Source organism: Myxocyprinus asiaticus, chromosome 35 (assembly GCF_019703515.2).
Source record: "Myxocyprinus asiaticus isolate MX2 ecotype Aquarium Trade chromosome 35, UBuf_Myxa_2, whole genome shotgun sequence".
Taxonomy (NCBI): Eukaryota; Metazoa; Chordata; class Actinopteri; order Cypriniformes; family Catostomidae; genus Myxocyprinus; species Myxocyprinus asiaticus.
The window spans coordinates 5309602-5328133 of NC_059378.1; the positions used below are offsets into that span (position 1 = coordinate 5309602).

An 18532-nucleotide genomic window follows, 5' to 3' on the forward strand; every position below is an offset into this window, starting at 1 on the left:
TCCATTATTTTTATTATCATTATTATCATCATTATCATTGCTGGTTTTATAGTTATTATTATAATTAAAAGCTGCCTAACAACAACAATAATAATTCAACAAATAGATTCATAGATATGATTTAAATATGAATGTAAGTGTAGAAATAAATGACATATACACATTTAATTACAAAAGCCTTTTGTTATATATATATATATATATATATATATATATATATATATATATATATATATATATATATATATATCAATTACTTTACACCCCTGTTTGCATTACATAACCAACTCCATTTATATATATTTGCAACGTGAATGATCATTTTTGACTTCATAACTGTCCAATCTGTAGAAGTAGCAGGCGTTTAGGACAAAAAATGTCAGTGTTTCTCACTTCGTGCTCATAGTTTTGAATAAATAAATCACATTCAGTTGGGCGGTCATATACGGTCTAGTCGCACAAATATTTCAACGTATCCAAAGCTCAAATCAGATCTGAAATTCTGCTTCTGCAGATGGTCAGAACTCCACACAGCTACAATGTGACACTCTGTCGTTTGTCAATCTTTTGTTTGTCGGATGCAGTGAAAAGGCGGCTTCAGTCCAGTAAGACGAAAGAAAATGATCTGCAAAAATGTAATGAGTACTTTTCAAATTTAAATAAAATTGTAAGGAGTAAAAAGTACTATTTTTCTTTGTAAATGCAATTAAGTAAAAGTACAAGTATTCCATTTAAAAAGCACTCAAGTAAAGTACAAATCCCAAAAAATAATAGTTACGTATAATACTTAAGTATTTTTACCCAATTACTTTACACCCCTGTTTGCATTACATAACCAACTCCATTTACAATCTTGTTCGCACACAAGTTGCGTGGTTGCATTGATAGAGCATTGTACTTGCAACATGAAGGACCAAGTTACGAGTCCTGATGAGCACGCAAGTTGACACCTGAGCCAAAAGTGTCATAGAAGCACCACAAATGATGTGGTTGCTGCAGCAATAGCATTTTTTTATGTCACACTTTTGTCACTATTATGTTTAAGGTTTAGGGTACGAAGGCAGGTTTTGTAGATTTAAAACTCCTTAAAAACCTCATCTGTTTGGGAGAAAATGTTACTCGCTTTTAGCGCCACACATTGGGCATTTCACCTCGGAACTGTCGTGATACGTGTAATGAACCACGTAATGTCATTTTGCAAAAATGCCGCCACAGTTGCAGAATTTTCATGAGATCAGGCTGCAGTAAACAGTACGGAGCTATTCCATTCCGAACATAGCTACTGAGTTTTGACCATAAAAGAAAACATTTATTCTAATTGTAGACCTGTAGTGGTAGTTTATGTTATATTATGGCACTTACACCAATATAAGCAGTAAAAGTTGAAGTACTATTAAATATTATCACTTATATAGCCAGTGAAAGTGTAATAGTGATGGTAATAAAATTACTAAAGCGTAGAGGAAGAACTGTTGCTCATAATGCTCGTGACAGCCATCATCATTTAGTGCTTAGTGACCATTCTATAGTATTCATGAAAGTTTTGGTCCCGGTGATCCAGCACTGCTCGTACAGCCCACTCAAAACATTTTACAGCGCATTAGACAATTACACTAAAGTACCTGAGAAAAAAAGCACTCTTGTACTGCTTGCTTGCCTACTGTACTGCAGCCTGAAGGAGCCACTCATGCAGAAAGTGAGGATCTCTACTTGTCCCCTTATTAGCCAGATGCTTTTCTACAGCAGATAAAACCACGTCCTGTGAAGCCACTCAGGGTCAAAGTGCTTTAAAGACCCCATGAAATGGCTTGATGAGCACAGTTTGCTGTCCTGTGTTGATGTATTTTCTATTGAAATGGGAAGTTTGGGTGGGACATACACTATTGAAGGGCTCATTCATTGCTTAAAGACTTAGACTTTAATCACAGTAGTGTCGTATTTGATTTTTGACATGAATGAAAATAAGGCTGTGAGTGATAGGCTAGTCTCTTCTTTGGCTGTAGAGAAAGACTGTACATTTTAAAGGAATGTTATGCACTAAATATATGTAAAGCTTGCATTTGTGGCAAAATGCTGATTGTCACAAAAAATTATTTGACCAGGACCGGTAGTAGGATATGACCCGTAAACATTAAAATACATACTGTTTCAAAAGTATAGCCACAAGAGGTAAACATTATGTGTGAAAATAAAATTTTAGTGATAAAATACTAACCTTATCTGTATAAAGTTATATCCTATATTACAACTTTGGTGTCATGACAACAAAACTCTGTAATCCTGATATTGGATATAGATTACACAGATATAGTTAGTAATTGATTTTATTACACGAAATTCCTGTTAACATGTATTTATATATATGTGTACTACTTTTGGCTATACTTTTGAAACACTGAGCCTCATTCATGAAACATGAGCAGAAAGAAATTTTGGGCATTCTGACGTACACTGGCAGCCAAAAGTTTTGAATAATGTACAGATTTTACTCTTATGGAAAGAAATTGGCACTTTTATTCACCAAAGTGGCATTCAACTGATCACAATGTATAGTCAGGACATTAATAACGTGAAATATTACTATTACAATTTGAAAAAAATGCTCAGAACTTCTTAAACAACTTCAAAGAGTTCTCATAAATAAATTGCAGATCTTTGGCATTCTAGCTGTCAGTTTGTCCAGATAGTGACATTTCTAGGTGACATTTCACCCCACACTTCCTGTAGCACTTGCCCTAGATGTGACTGTCCTATCGGGCACTTCTCACGCACCTTACAGTCTAGCTCATCCCACAAAAGCTCAATGGGGTTAAGATCCATAACACTCTTTTCCAATTATCTGTTGTCCAATGTCTGTGTTTCTTTGCCCACTCTAACCTTTTCTTTTTGTTTTTCTGTTTCAAAAGTGGCTTTTTCTTTGCAATTCTTCCCATAAGGCCTGCACCCCTGAGTCTTCTCTTTACTGTTGTACATGAAACTGGTGTTGAGCAGGTAGAATTCAATGAAGCTGTCAGCTGAGGACATGTGAGGCGTCTATTTCTCAAACTAGAGACTCTGATGTACTTATCCTCTTGTTTAGTTCTGGCCTTCCACATCTCTTTCTGTCCTTGTTCAAGCCAGTTGTCCTTTGTCTCTGAAGACTGTAGTGTACACCTTTGTATGAAATCTTCAGGTTTTTTTTTTTTGGCAATTATAAACATTGTATAGCCTTCATTCCTCAAAATAATGATTAACTGATGAGTTTCTTGAGAAAGCTGTTTCTTTTTTGCCATTTTTGACCTAATATTGATCTTAAGACATGCCAGTCTATTGCATACTGTGGCAACTCAAAAACAAACACAAAGACAATGTTAAACTTCATTTAATGAACCAAATAGCTTTCAGCAGTGTTTGATATAATGGCAAGTGAGTTTCTAGTACCAAATTATCAATTTAGCATGATTACTCAAGGATAAGGTGTTGCAGTGATGGCTGCTGGAAATGGGGCCTGTCTAGATTTGATCAAAAATGACTTTTTCAAATTGTGATGGTGCTGTTTGTTACATCAGTAATGTCCTGACTATACTTTGTGATCAGTTGAATGTCACTTTGGTGAATTAAAGTACCAATTTCCTTCTGAAACAGCAAAATCTGTACATTATTCCAAACTTTTGGCCGCCAGTGTAAATTCTCGGATTCAGGAACGTTTTTGTATGTTCCAAATGTTAGTTGGTTTGAACAAAATTTTCCTGCTCCCAACCACGTGTAAATCATGTTTAAGACATCCGAATGTTTTGTGTTCTTTTAGACAAACTGCCATGATTACATTTTGATAGAAGTTAATTTAAATAAGTAATGAAAAAATAATAAGTAAATAAGTGAAATTAACCTTAAAAAATAACATAAATTAGGGGAAGAAACGTTTTTTTTTAGGTTTCACTAATTTTGTATAGGCATCGATATATAGCCTTCAGTTGATAACGTGATCAATGTTAATTCTGTTAAAGCTATGCTATGATATGTACTCAATACAACAGGAAAACAAAATAGAAAAAGCCCCGCACTACCATAGCTTTCGGTCAATGACCTTCTTCGGGCATTCTATCAATTTATTTGAAGATTTTTCCAGTTGCAAGGGAAGTAAATCAATGTTGCAGTCTTTATTTACTCGAGAAATTTCACAAATGACGATGGTGATGCGCTCCACAGAACCAGACAAGGTTAATGGTGGTGGCCATCCTCCTGTCGGCATAATCAGATTTTTTTTTACACTAAAGCTTCATGTCAAACCATTTTTATTGACCTCTTGGACCGTTTAATTCACAAAAGAACCTCTGATGACATAAAAAGCATGCGATGACTGTAAGTTCCTCACTTTCTTTTTGGAATGAACATGCAAATGTTTGCTAAATCAATATTTTACGATGTGAGTGCACTCCATAAACCACCCCCCCCCCCCCCCACCAAACAAACGTTTATTACTGTTCGCATAAATGTAAAATATAAAAGCATAAAATCTTTCTATTCTCATTTACTAATGAGTCTGAAGCCTTCTTTAAATGATGTTTTCATGGGCGTGGATTATGATAATTGTGAATGCACATGCACATGCCCCTTATTTACAAATGTTTTACTAACAAATCTAGGGGGGTACAACGCATCCATGAATCCGGAGGAAGGTTTTCGTGAAGCTACATTTTACGCGTAAATTGCTTCCAATTTATTCACATATTTATGAGAGTTTCATGAATGTGCCCCATTGTGTCTTTTAGGATTTATGAACTGGCCCCAAACAAGGAGTGAGTCAAAATAATTTCGGCAATCAACATTATGACACAAATGCTGTTGATTGAACTTGTATTGGACCTGGAACATTCTTAAAGGAATTTTCTGGTTTCAACACAAGTTAAGCTCAATCGACAATAATGCTGATAATGCTGATTACCAGAAAAAAAAAATAATAATAATAATAATAATATTCATAATTTTTATAGGACATGTAAAAATCTTGGTTGCAGTGAGGCAATTACAATGGATGTGAATGGGGCAAATCCGTAAATGTTAAAATACTCACTGTTTCAAAAGTACAGCCACAAGAAATAAACAATATGCATGTTAACATTATTTTAGTGTGATAACATCGCTTACTAACATTGTGTGTGCAGTTACATCCAATTTTACAACTTCGTGCCATGACCATCGTAACTTTGTAAACACTAAAACCCTAAAACGACCTTAAACGACGGTTTAAACAACTTTAAAGCTAAAATAATACACAAGTTTTAACAGAAGCATTAATGTAGCTGCTTTTATAATATTATAAGCTTCACATTTCTGTCTTTAAACCCTCCAAAAATTGGCCCCGTTCACTTCCATTGTAAGTGCCTCACTGTAACCTCGAGTTTTACTTTTTTTTAAAGACAAGGAGAAACGAGTCTAAATTATTTTGAGTAATCAGCATTATGCCGCAAATGTTGTCAACTGAGCCTAATTTGTATTGAACCCGGAATATTCCTTTAAGACAGGGCTATGGACAGGGCTACTGCACAAAAACTGGATTAGGACTGAGGTGTTATGGAAGTATTTCTGCCAAATATTAATTACTCTATTTCCTCTTTCAGATGGAGCTCCTGGTTTGCACAAGCTTGGACTGATATTTCTGCCTCTTGTTCTCACAGTGACTGTTGAACTGACGTGAATATCTTTAATTCAACCACACACAAACATGCCTCCTCTCCTGTCCGCCGCACACACTCACATACACACAAGCCTTCTCCAATCCATGCATTTATCAGAGAGAGAACCCTCAACAGGGGGCGCACCACCTTTTCTTTGTGAAAAATGTAAAAAAAAAAAAAGAAAAAAAAAGAAAGAAAGAAAAAGATCCAGATGATAATATCCCTGATTAAAAAATAAATAAATAAATAAATAAAAACATGCTGAAAATAAGAACAAGAACCTCCCTTTGTCCGCCCCTTTCCACACAAACACGTTTTTGTTTTGTTTTTTTACCATCAAAATTGCCTGTCAATCAACAAAGGTCTGCCATTCAGATAAAAGGAAACAGGAGAAGAGCTTTCAAGCCGAACACAGATGTCAGGCACTGCGGTGTGGAAAAAAGACGCTTCAGAAGCGTTGACTGTCACTTCAACTCAAATCTAGCTGTTCTCAAGATGCCTCCATAGAATACTGCACACTGGCACAAACAGGAGTTGGGCGACCCCCTTTTTGAGGACCATCTGATCTTGATCGTTACGGCATTTGTGTTTTTTGACCACAGTATTTTTTCCGTTCGATTTTCTCAAATGGCTCTCGGCTGGAATGTAACAAAAAAAAAAAAAAAAAAAAAAAAAAACCCAGAGACAATACTAAACGTCCTGTGACATTTCACTGCAAAGAAATGGAAGATCCTCTTTTTAAGTGTATTTTGTGTACATCCCTGTAAATAATACAAAGTATATTACAGAAAATAAAAAATACAATTATTAGGGACTCGGGGTCAGGATTTTGGGGGAGTGATGCAAGTGGGGTAGCAGCTAATGGCTTTATTGCGTGAGTCTGGTCATCCCCAGTGACCATCAACTGAAATCCAACCCAGGCTTTAAGAAAGCAGTGAAATCAGTGGCCTTACTGATCTGATTTCATGTGTTCAGTATCTATAACATCTGTGTGACTGTTCAACCACAGAGGAAAGAGGACGACTCTTCTCGGGTTTGTGGTGCATGTGTCGTTTGAAGATGATTTTCCCTCCGCATCTGTTTGTCACATACCTGTCCTTAAGTTCTTGTTGCATATTCAGTGATCTGCATCATGTACAGTCCTTATCTCTGATCTAACAGTTACTGCTAGGATCATGTTAGCCACTTTTCAGACCCCCTCTCCCCCATTTCTCAAAGTAAGCTCAAGTGAAGCCAAGTGTAAACAGGGTTGTTGCATTTGTTTCATATCACCTGTATTAAAAATGGAGATGATCAACTTAACACAACTGGAGTGTGATTGTCCTTTGGATGCTTTGTTTTGAAGATTTTGTTCACTCAATAACAATATACCACATGCTAATACATATCTAGTTTTCTAGTAGCAGTGTATTCCAGACAGAGTCAATGCTATGAAATGATATAATTAAATTATAATAATCATCATCAACATAGATTTGACTCTGCTTTGTAAATTCCTCTCAATAACATGCTCAAATGTCTGTGTTTTTTAATTATATTAGTTTCAGATTCTGTTTAACTATATGTTTAGTTGCAGTGGTGTGACATCACCCAGAATCATTGGGTCTGTTACAAAATCTAGTGAGCTGCCTTACTGTCTATTGCCTACATAGGCTGCTGCCTTCTAAGGCAACTGAAATGGACAACCTGATCTCATGAAATTTACGTGACAATCGCAATATATTTGCAAACCAAAATGATGTGCTTCATTACACGTTTGGCTGCAGTTTCCCAGTGAATGTCCAGCAGGGGGCGCCAAAATCGAGTGAAATGTTGTTGGAATCAGACAAGATTTTTAAGGTGAATATAAGATGGATGTTTAAGCGTACTTCCCTAACTTAAAACTTTAACCTAAACCTAACCAATAGAGTTAAAAATAAAATAAATGAAAGGTGAACAAATCAGACATCCTTACCCTTAACCAATACCTAAACCAAACGATTTGGCATTAAAAGCTTATTTACTGAATTAATCACGTAATTTCGTGTCGCTTCTATGGCCCTTTCACTCCGAACGTACTTGGCTGGGCTCGAGGCTCGGTCTCCAACACTCTATGTGGTGAGTTACTGCGGAAGTTAATCACACTGTGACACATTTAAGTGTGTATATGTAGGTCGGTCAGTAATACAAGAGTTAAAATGTGCAGTTTTTCAAGTGATGCGTTACTGTAAAAGTGTTTTGATAAAATAGCATAGCTGTGTGTGAGTAATAGAGTGAAAAATAAGTGTTTATAATCTATTATCCATGATGTGTGTGAAAGTGAATAAAACACACAGTTTTTGTAGCGCCTCCAGTATTAATTTCACCAGGAAACTGCAGCAAAACGTAGAAAGCGGCACGTAAAACGAAGTTTGCACAAATTTATTTATAGTAACATTCATTCTATGAGACTAGGTTGGAAATGGAACCTCATAAGTAACTAATTTGGAATGTTCTACATAAGCTGCAACTCACAATTAGCATCCTGCCTTTGATGCACATGAGACTCGACCCACGATTGATTTCAGTAGAGTTTGGTGTTAGCATACTGCTAAGCTAGCAATGCGATACTGTAATAAGCATGAAAATAACACACAAATATAAAACAGTGCATTTTTTAAATTATAATGAACAAAATGTATTATTACTTTCTGATAAAACTGTTCGGTATTGCACTGCAAAAAAATAAAAATAATAATAAAATAAAAAAATAAAATAAAATTCTAGTATTTTGCCTCCAGTAAAAATATCTGAACATTCTTAAAACAGGATAAATTAACTTGAGAAGCAAAAACCCAACCAAATGTTTTTATTTATATAAAAATAAAAACAGAATTGATATATTTATCTCGCTTTAGCCACCATCTTGAAGATTTTTTTCACAGCTTTCGTATGATGTCTTACCAATCAGTACGTTTACATGCTCTTTAAAAGTTTGATTTCAGCCAGACTGAAACAATAATTCAGCTTTTAAAAATATAATATAAATGCCATAATCTGAAATTGTAACAGTCCAAACAGTCCAATTTTTGCGGACTAACACACCTAGATAATGCGTTTGTAGCTCAGCTTCGTCAAGCATTTATACATGTTTATCAGACTACAGTTGTCCTCTGCATCGTGTGCATGCTCTGAAAGATAAGAGGTGATGTGCGACGTGTCTTTAACCTTGTGCGATCTCCACATGCATGGACATTGTATTTTGACTTCGCTATACACAACGCATAATTTAATTTCATTTAAACTGTCTTGATGTCAGTTCAGGAGACTCAGTAAAGGGTAAAACTTTCGACGCACAGAGTCATGTGACCAAACAACATGGCGTCAATTAAAGCGTAGTTTGTGGTTGGTTGAAACACCAACAAAACTCCATCTGTTAAGAAACCTAATTGTTTTTACTTTGAAAACTGTTTGAGACAGAACAGAATAAGAGTCTCTAGTTTCATTTCATTATTTTATTTTTTTATTTGAGTGATTTGTAACGAAACGGCACAATGTTAAACACAATGACCTCATTCGTGGATTGTGTGCACAGTTTTAGTTAAAATATCCTATATTCACTCTGCATTATCACATTGACAATTAATGGATGCATACAAAAGCTGGAAAATGTTGCTTTCATAGGCTGTATATGGAGTTGGGATGAAAATAAGGTGCATTTCAAACTATTCTGAGACCAGTGCAGACAGACAGAACACTGGAGGTTAAGTAATTCACTAAATAGGGAGCAAGGGAGCATCCTATACCTCCCTTTGCAGCTAAGTGCATTCAATCCAAACGTCATATCAAAAATTACGTTTCTGACTACTGTCCTGACTTGGACAGCTCAACATGTTTGGCAGACATGGAAAATTAGTAATCAGTACATAGATTCTTTCTGCAGCTTGGTATCATTTACATAAATTTCACAACTTTGCCCCGCTGTGTACATACAGTATGTGGACATCAGATTTTATGAAAACTATTTGGTCTAAAAAAAATTGTTTCTTAGGGGCTACTAGTTACAAATCAAAAAGTGGAATGGAAACTGCACACAGCAGTCACGCTCGGGTCTCAGGAAGTTAATACTTGCCCAGCTGAAATCTTTCCTTCAAATATTCAATTACGCATTGTGTCATGTATACTTGGACAAACAGATGAAGACTGTTGCTTGACAACACAAAAACCTGCTGTTGCTTGACTATTAATATTAACCGCACATGTAAAGAGACTAAACGTAGGCAGCTCGCTAGTTTTTGGGAGGAGCCATTTTATTTGTCTGAACCACAAAGTGACCCAAAACAGGTCAGCAGTACCCAACCACACTGATACACCCCATTATCCAAACCTAAATAATAAAGTTTTGATTTCCCCACATATTTGAATTGACCTCTACACAGCTTTTGAGCCCATATGTTCTTGTAAACTTGCATTTCCTTATATACAGCTCCTGTCTTATTTATATATTATATTTACAGTCCGTAATGTTACACATACATATAGTCTACATACAGTACGTAGATCTATATGTTTTATATAAACATATATGATTTGACATTGGAAGATGGGAGGAATTAACAAATATGCAATGCTACATGCCCTATAGGGAAGTATCTTTATTTGTTCAGTTCAGATCACTATTCTGATATTTGTTCATTATTACCTTCACTCTGTGCAATCTTTGTGATTAAAGTTGTTGACTACGGACATGCATCTTCATTTTATCTGTTCCTTTTCATTTGTTTAACCTTCATTTTCGTTAGCAAACAGTCGGATGCAGAAAGGCTAACATTAGCCAACTACCAAGCAGTAGAATTAGCTAACTATGTTTCCAGACAGAGTAATCAATTTTTTATTTTGTTTATTTTTTTATGTTGCTGTGCAAGACGCAATGGTTAATGTTAGGGTCTGGGTTAGGTATCATAATATAGAAAATATGGCGCATTCATGATACACTATTGACACTAACGTTCACAAATCTTGTGTAGAATTTTTTGCCAAAACCTATTCCAATGCCTCATGGTATTGAAGCCATTAGGGAAATATATTTCAGCTATGAATGCGGCTTACCCATTGATGGCCTTGTTTAGGTTTGTCTTTCCTTGTCTCTTTCAAGATGTCCTCATGCACAGTAATCCCACTATTTTTTTTTTTTTTTTTTTTTTTTACATTCAGAGGAATTGCAGTTTAAGCTTTTCTAAACACACCATGTGAAGGATTAGGACTAAAGCATAGGTGGGAGAGAGGTGGTTTTATGGGCTTAATAAAATCAGAATTTTAGGTCTCACTTGTTTATGCTCAGTGGAAAAGGTATGTACACAGCTACTTTTTTTAAATACTCACTTTGCTATATTGATTATGTCAGGCATTTTCCTCTCTTTTCAAACTGTCTTTTTAAATTCATTTAATGTATTTAGTAGCTTTACGCCACGTTTCCACCTGGTTTTATGATGCGTTTTGGGTGATCCAATCACATGTGGTCAGCACTAAATATAGGTCTAAACGGGTTCTAAAACATTTTGTGATCGGATCACAGAAACCACATACGAATGTGGTCAAAAATGCATGTGTCCACATCACATTTGAGGTGTAAACAGTAATCCATCCTGAATGCACCCCAACCGCAGCAAAGCACCACCCCTCACCTGTCAATCAACCACTGTGCTAAAACAAGAGCTTAAACTTTGCCGGCTTAAAAAGGAAATAACTGTCTGATCAGAACATTTTAAAAAAGTGGATACATACTGTACACAATCACGAGAGCTTCACGGATCTTCTTTAGTGTATCTGATATCAACACAGATGACAAGCACGAACACCTGAAGCTCTTATACAGGTAATACACTAAAATAACTGATAATTCTGCTTGACATGTTGCATTTGTGCTTAGATTAAATTTCAACCGCATCTGGGAGAAACATCGTGCTGTGTTTTTCTTTGTCTTTTCTGACTTTTGTATGCTTCAGTATCATGCAGTAACACACTGACATGGTGACTGATGTATGTTGTCATGAAACAGAGACCCTTCCCTCCAAATCTGAACACAAGTGGTCACAGGAGAAGCATTTAAACGAACAGGTGTAAACAGTGATGTGTCTCACCTGACCAGATGTGATCGGATCACCCGAGACGCATTGTAATACCAGGTGGAAACGGGGTCTTAGTAGCTTGTTTTCTGGGTTTTTTTATAACTTGGTTGAAAATAAATGCCATCATCAGTAACAGTAATGTAAAGTGATAGAGAGTGCATAAACTGCATTTTAATAGCTTAGTTATTCTTCCTAAACACTACCAGACCATTAAAATTGTTTACAAAATTATCTTGTTTATGTGTGAATGTTACAAGTAAAATCTGCTGAAACTAATTTCCTTAAGATGTTTAAACATACATGTACATCACAAATATTTTAAGAAAATATTAATACACAAATATTTTAAGAAAATATTTGTAGGGGCCTGGGAAGCTCAGCGAGTATTGACGCTGACTACCACCCCTGGAGTCACGAGTTTGAATGCAGGGCGTGCTGAGTGACTCCAGCCAGGTCACCTAAGCAACCAAATTTGCCCAGTTGCTAGGGAGGGTAGAGTCACATGGGGTAACCTCATCATGGTCGCTATAATGTGTGGTTCTCACTCTTGGTGTGGCACGTGGTGAGTTGTGTGTGGATGCCATGGAGAATAGCGTGGGCCTCCACACACGCTACGTCTCCGCAGTAACGCGCTCAACAAGCCACATGATAAAATGGGCAGATTGACAGTCTCAGACGCGGAGGCAACTGAGATTCGTCCTCCGCCACCCAGATTAAGGCAAATCACTATGCCACCATGAGGACTTAGAGCGTATTGGGAATTGGGCATTCCAAATTGGGGAGAAAAGGGGAGAAAAAAAATACAATAATTTTTGTATATTTTGCTATATTATTTAATGACTTGAGAAACTCTACAGTGTGTGTGTGTAGATTTTACTACTAATTAGTTACTAGTGTAGAAGTACTCACTATAGAAAATAGCCTGTCATCTTATCAGAAGGTAATAGTGGTGATTTGTTTTGATTTGGTTTGATTCCTTGAAAACATACAGTACTGTGCAAAAGTCTTAGGCACATAAGATGTTTCACAAAAACATTTGTCTTAAGATGGTTATTTATATCTTCAGCTTTAGTGTGTCAATAGGAAATATAAATGTTAGACTCCCAAACATTACTTTAGCAAATAGAAAATATTAGAATAGAAGAACAGGGAGCCCTGCAACAGATGGCATGGCCCCCACATAGCCACCCAATGAACATCAAGTCAGTCTGGGATTACATGAAGAGACAGAAGCAATTGAGACTGCCTAAATATCTGCCAACAATCAAGAAAAACTGTATCCAGGTGTACCTAGGAGAATTTGTGCTGTTTTGAAGGCAAATGTGGTCACACCAAATATTGATTTAGCTAGTTTTATGTTTACTGAACTTTATATGGAGTTAATTGATAAATGAAAACTATTTATGGCATTATTTTTAAAGAAATCCTGACTCTGTAACATTTTTCAGTACCTAAAACTTTTGCACAGTACTGTATATCACCAGGAATCCATTATACTGAGGTCTTCTTGGCATAGTGTACTATAGATTCTGTAATTCATGTGTACATCTCCAGCAAGACTGTGGCCACTTACCACCATTTTTTTTAATTATTATTATTATTATTATTATTATTATTATTATTATTATTATTATTATTATTATAAAGACCAAAGTTTAGCCATGCTTTATAGTTTCTAATGTATTCAGACAGGATAACTACTGTATATACGTATTAATGTATAAAGAATTTTATTTGTATCCAAAAATTATCAGGTTTGGTTTGGTCTCAGAACTCAAGTTACTTTGACCCACTATGATATGTGGAAGAACTGCAAGTTGCAGTCCATTATTTATTAATTTTTTTAATTATTTTTCCAGAACAATCCACACAAGCTGCCAAATCTATTTTGTCTTTGGATCCACAACTCTTCACTTGACACATGAGAGAATGGGCAGTGAACCTTTGTGACGCATCTGTCAATTATTCATGAGTAAGAATACTTGCTAGTTCAGGTTTCCTTAATGCAGCTAAAAGACCAAACTATGTCTGTGTCAAAAAAGGACAGCATGCAGCCATCATTTTCTCTGATGGCAATATATCAAGTCAACCATATTAATGTCATCTGTATTACAGGTTATGGTATCTTACAAAGAACAGAGTGTTCTTTTTTAAGGGTATGCAAATAATTAATTTGGCAGATGCAAAGCTACCTCATATCACCTCTAAAACCTTATTAGCAATATTGTTGTCCCATGTCGTGGGAAAGAACTTTGATCCACTGCATTTACCAAGCAAACAGCAGCATCCTGGTAATGCAGAATTTTATTTCTGTAAGTCATGTAGTGTATCAGCCAACTCCACCTCTAAAATAAATTATGCTCTCCATTCTCACCAGTTATGTTTGCAATACCCAGGGTTATGTTACTCATCTTCATAGTCACATAGACATATTATAGACACACACGCACACACACAAAGAGCCATTGCTCCATACACAATGTAATTTGCATTTCTTGTTTGTTTTGTTGTCTTTGGTTTTGCTTTCTCTGCTCTGTAAAATGCCACCATTATCCCTAACAATATGAACTAATAGACATTTGGAAAGCTTTATAATGTTAATTTTTAAGAACATGTTAATATAATATTAGCTCTTGGCACAAAATAAAGGCTTAGATAAACATGTCTCTTAAGCCCTGGCATGATGTGTTTTCATTGCAGTCACCTGCACCAGGTGGAATGATACTGGTCCCCGCCCTTAGAGAACACAGGATGCAAATTTTATCAATGCACATATCAGGTTTTGAGTCACCCTGTGAGAGGAGAGACAGCTGAATGCTCACTTCTGCTCTGCAACCCAGACCGGCTAGGTTAAGCAAGGAACAGCAGTCTAAATAAAATCCACTGTCCAACAGACCAGTTTAGATTTCCGTACAGAGATGCCAATAGCAGAACTGCTGGGAGTGCAGTTTGACATGCAGCTGCTGGGCAAACTGACCCTGTCAGTGGCCACCATGCTATTTGTCTCCTTTGTTTTCAAATTCTATCACACCAGGGCCCAAAACAGACGGCGGGGTAGTAGAAGTAGAAGGGGTGTACAAGCATCCCGAGGAAGCTACAGCACCTGCAAGACTGAACAAGAACCACAGAGTAAAGCTGCCAAGGAGGAGTCTGAGAGGGAGAATAATTTTCAACAATCTTCCGAGAAGCCTTTGCAAGAAACCTTTAAAAATGTCAATGCTGCAAATGAGAGAAGCCAGCCTATTGAAACTATGGACTTGGACAGTTGTACAAAGGAAGAAACAGCAGAGAAAAGCAACATAAAAGAGGATGTGGGCACAGAAGTGGATAATGAAAAGAATTTGGGAAATAAAGCCAAGCTGACGTTGTCCTTACAACCCCCTGCCCCTGATGTACCTGAAAAAGGTCAAGTCAGTTTAAGTGGACGACGATCGCCATGCCTGATAAAGAAGCTGGATGGTGGTATAGGTGTTGGGAGGGAGCTAAGGCAGGACCTTGGTCATCAAGGCATGTTCTCCAGTTTTCAGTCAAAGGCAGAAATCAAAGTAGAGAATGCGGACCTCATCTTGGATGGCTCAGGAAATTGCAGACCAGGAGTTCATGGAAAGATCTATGATTACTATGTAGAGTCCTCCTCACATTTCATCTCAGATTTAAGCCCTACCCAGTCTGTCAGTCCAGTCTATGGTCAAACTGAAGGCAACACTTTGTTTAAATCCCAATCTCTGGATTTGTCTCATTTTAAGGAACGCTCACGGACACCAAGTCCACAACCTTCCAGTTGTACTATGAGAGATCTTGAAATTTATTCACAAATTACTAACAAGCCTCCTGTTAGATCCAGCAGACAAGTAATCATCCGCCAGGACAGCTATCTAACCGCTGCAGACTCCGAGCTTCTGATCCCCTTCCCCACACAGAGGACTTTAACACCTCGTAGCTGTTCTCCAAAACTCAGTGACAGACCTTCAACCCCGTTAGATTCTGGTACAGCAAACATGGATGAATGTGAAGAACCACAGGTGGAAAATGTTGCCGGGGCAAAATTCTTACACTTTCCAGAGAACATGGGTAATGCAGAACTCGAGAGTCTAGCAGGAAAGCTTGATCTAGGCAACTGCTTGGAGGCTTTAGCGCTTGCTAAAAAACATGGTCACATTGCCCTTCAGCAGGCTGCTCTCCGTGTCATGTCTGATAATTACCTCCAGGTCCTGAGAGACCCAGCCCTTTTCGGCAGACTAAGAGCAGGGGAGCGTGAGCACATCCAAACACTGCGCATGAAAGGAAGGAAGTGGTTAATGGTTGCGGATATGGAGTCCCAAGACTGGAGTAGATGTCCATCACGGTCTACAGATCTGGAGTCAGTTAAGACATCCAGTGAAATGTATTACTATGATGATTATAAGGACAGTTGGCACCTTCAAAGCCACATTCCCCAGGAAGTGCTATCTAAAGGTTGTGCCATGTGCACTATGGATAATTATCTGTTTATTGCCGTGGGCTTCACAGGGCCCGACCGTGAAGCGACCCCTTCGAAGAAAGTGTACTGTTATAATCCAGTGACTTCGATTTGGAGTGAAATAAGCCCCATGAATGAGGCAAGGCCTCACTGCAAACTTGTGGCTCTACAGGGCCATCTTTATGCCATTGGAGGAGAATGTCGATCAACAGTTGAGCGCTATGACCCTAGGTCTAACAGATGGTCTTTTGTAGCACCACTTCCAAATGAGACTTTCGCTGTAGCCCACCGTGCCACGGCTTGCAATGGCGAACTGTTTGTAGCAGGGGGCACACTGAGGTACACGCTCTTACGCTACAATCCCAAGACCAACACGTGGCGAGAGAGCATGATCATGGGCAGTAAGGACAGAACCACGGAAATGGTGGCGGTGAGAAACTTCCTGTACCACTTTGACGTCAGTCCTCATGGCATCAGTGTGTATCGCTATCATGCAGTGGCTCGGTTGTGGTACGAATGCTCCTCAATACGCCTTCCCCACTGCACTGCCTTTCAGTGCGTGGCCATGGACAACATTATCTACTGCGTGAACCGACAATTCACCTTGAGGTTTCTTGCAGATGAGGTATCTCCCAGCTTTGTCGCTCAGGATTTGAAAGTGCTCTCCCCGGCGAAGGGCATTTTGTTTCCTTTTGTCCTTGTGCTGCCCGACAGGACTACTCTACAAACCTGTGTTTAAGCAAGATCAGATCTTTCATGTAAAAGGCTTCCTGGTAAGAGCAAACACTCAGTTTATACTCTCAGGACCATGGCATGTTATGTTAGTAGAATGTACCATTTCTTAATTAGAGGCAATAGAGATGAAATATCAAGACTATTACATTCAGTCATTGAACAGCTACATCACAATTACACAGCACTTACTGATAACTAAATACATTTGCTGTCTCATTGGAAGCAATTTGTTTGTTTGGGACCTCCATTCACACTGATGTCTAAATCAAGCTTTAAATCTTGCAAATGTCTCGTGCAAGCGCTTACAGTGTTTCAGTAAATATATTGCTTTAAAACATTGAGTGGAAAATGTTTACCAATCAATACTGTATGTAAAATAATACCTAACTGCATTCGCAGAGCTGGCATCATAAACAACATGAATGGCTGCCATTACCACAATTTATTCAAGCTGGCTAATTATATTCATAGCATTTTTCTTGGCTTTTTTGAAGTTATATTCATTTGCATAGCACATTGATCTCGCATGATATCAGCAGGGTTTTTTAATCTCTGTATTGTATTGTATTTTGTTTCATTGTATTTTTCATGCATTCACACAAATCTTGTCAAGAGAATGAGATTTCTTTTAGGTCAGTGGTTTCACTCATGAGACATCTCTGATTTCTCCAAGCATATTCATGTCAACTCTGTACATCTACTTATGGTTAACTTATGGTTCTTTCCATAGACATTTTTACATCAAAGAAGCACTTTGGAAAGCCCAGAGGAAGAGTTTATGCTCTTTTTTGTATACTATCAAACATTATAGAGAGAACTAATGACTTAATGGGTAAGGAAAGAACCATCATATATTTCACCTCTTCATGCACAACTCTGTCTCTGTCCTCTGAAGAACTGAGAATACAATTCTCTCATCTATTTTAACTGAGTCTTGGTTCTTGTGTTAAACTTCAATAAGTAATGAGTTCTGACAAAATGTGCAGTTGCAGCAAGAACTGTTTGTGTGACCTCAATTAAATTTTAGAGCAATTATGCGGTGAAAATAAAAGTAATCTCATAATCAATTTTTGTTAATGAAAATATACAATATAACCACCACGACAATCCTGAATGCATGTGTGATCAAAGAGAGCTCTCATGAAGAGGAGAGTATGTTATGATGCAATGCTCTTTGACTTGACACTGCTTTCTCTCTGTGTAACTCTAGCACCATCAAGTGGGGGAGATATCAAGGACGGATGGAGTCTCAACATGCTGGTACAGAACTAACACACCATTACAAAAAAGTGACACAAATGCAGGAAGACCCAGTTGGAATCTTCAGAGGGAGAGAGTGCAGAGGGAAAGAGTGGGATTCAGATGCAAAACCTACTCAGTAGGAGAAGTGTGAACACAGATGGCCGAACGTCAAATATAAGCATCTGATTCCTAGTAATTAAACACTTTGATTAGTCATAATTAAACATTCACTGGGCTGGGAGTTGGGAAAGTCCCATTAGAGTATGTCAATGAATGACTCTACTGATTTGCATTAGCACTGTAGTGACACTGAACTGTTGACTTTGCCTGCAATACTATTCTGGTTCAAAAAC

The 18532-nt window shown here is 37.4% G+C and overlaps 2 protein-coding genes across 4 annotated transcripts in view; both read left to right on the plus strand.

Moving 5' to 3' along the window:
* Positions 1 to 10359, plus strand: part of LOC127426206 (immunoglobulin superfamily member 21-like) — a 395310-nt gene extending 384951 nt beyond the window's left edge. For both annotated transcript variants that reach the window (XM_051672857.1, XM_051672858.1), the window contains exon 10: positions 5601 to 10359. In XM_051672857.1, coding sequence (XP_051528817.1) covers positions 5601 to 5677 — 77 coding nt within the window. In that variant the 3' untranslated portion in view covers positions 5678 to 10359. The remainder of the gene's footprint in view (positions 1 to 5600) is intronic.
* A 3388-nt stretch (positions 10360 to 13747) lies between these two features.
* Positions 13748 to 18294, plus strand: klhdc7a (kelch domain containing 7A). Of its 2 annotated transcripts, XR_007894752.1 has the most exons (3): positions 13748 to 16975; positions 17668 to 17769; positions 18148 to 18181. XR_007894752.1 is itself a non-coding variant. In XM_051672822.1 (2 exons), exon 1 carries the CDS (start codon positions 14662 to 14664, stop codon positions 16939 to 16941), a length of 2280 nt encoding a protein of 759 aa, XP_051528782.1. In that variant the 5' UTR covers positions 13748 to 14661; the 3' UTR covers positions 16942 to 16975; positions 18148 to 18294. The 2 variants fall into 2 exon arrangements, 1 of the variants encoding a protein (XP_051528782.1); XM_051672822.1 differs by lacking the exon at positions 17668 to 17769 and having other exon boundaries at positions 18148 to 18294.
* Positions 18295 to 18532: the final 238 nt, after the last annotated feature.

Coding starts and splice junctions, on each gene's coding strand:
- klhdc7a (XM_051672822.1), top strand. CDS start 14,662: ATGCCAATAGCAGAACTGCTGGGAGTGCAGTTTGACATGCAGCTGCTG.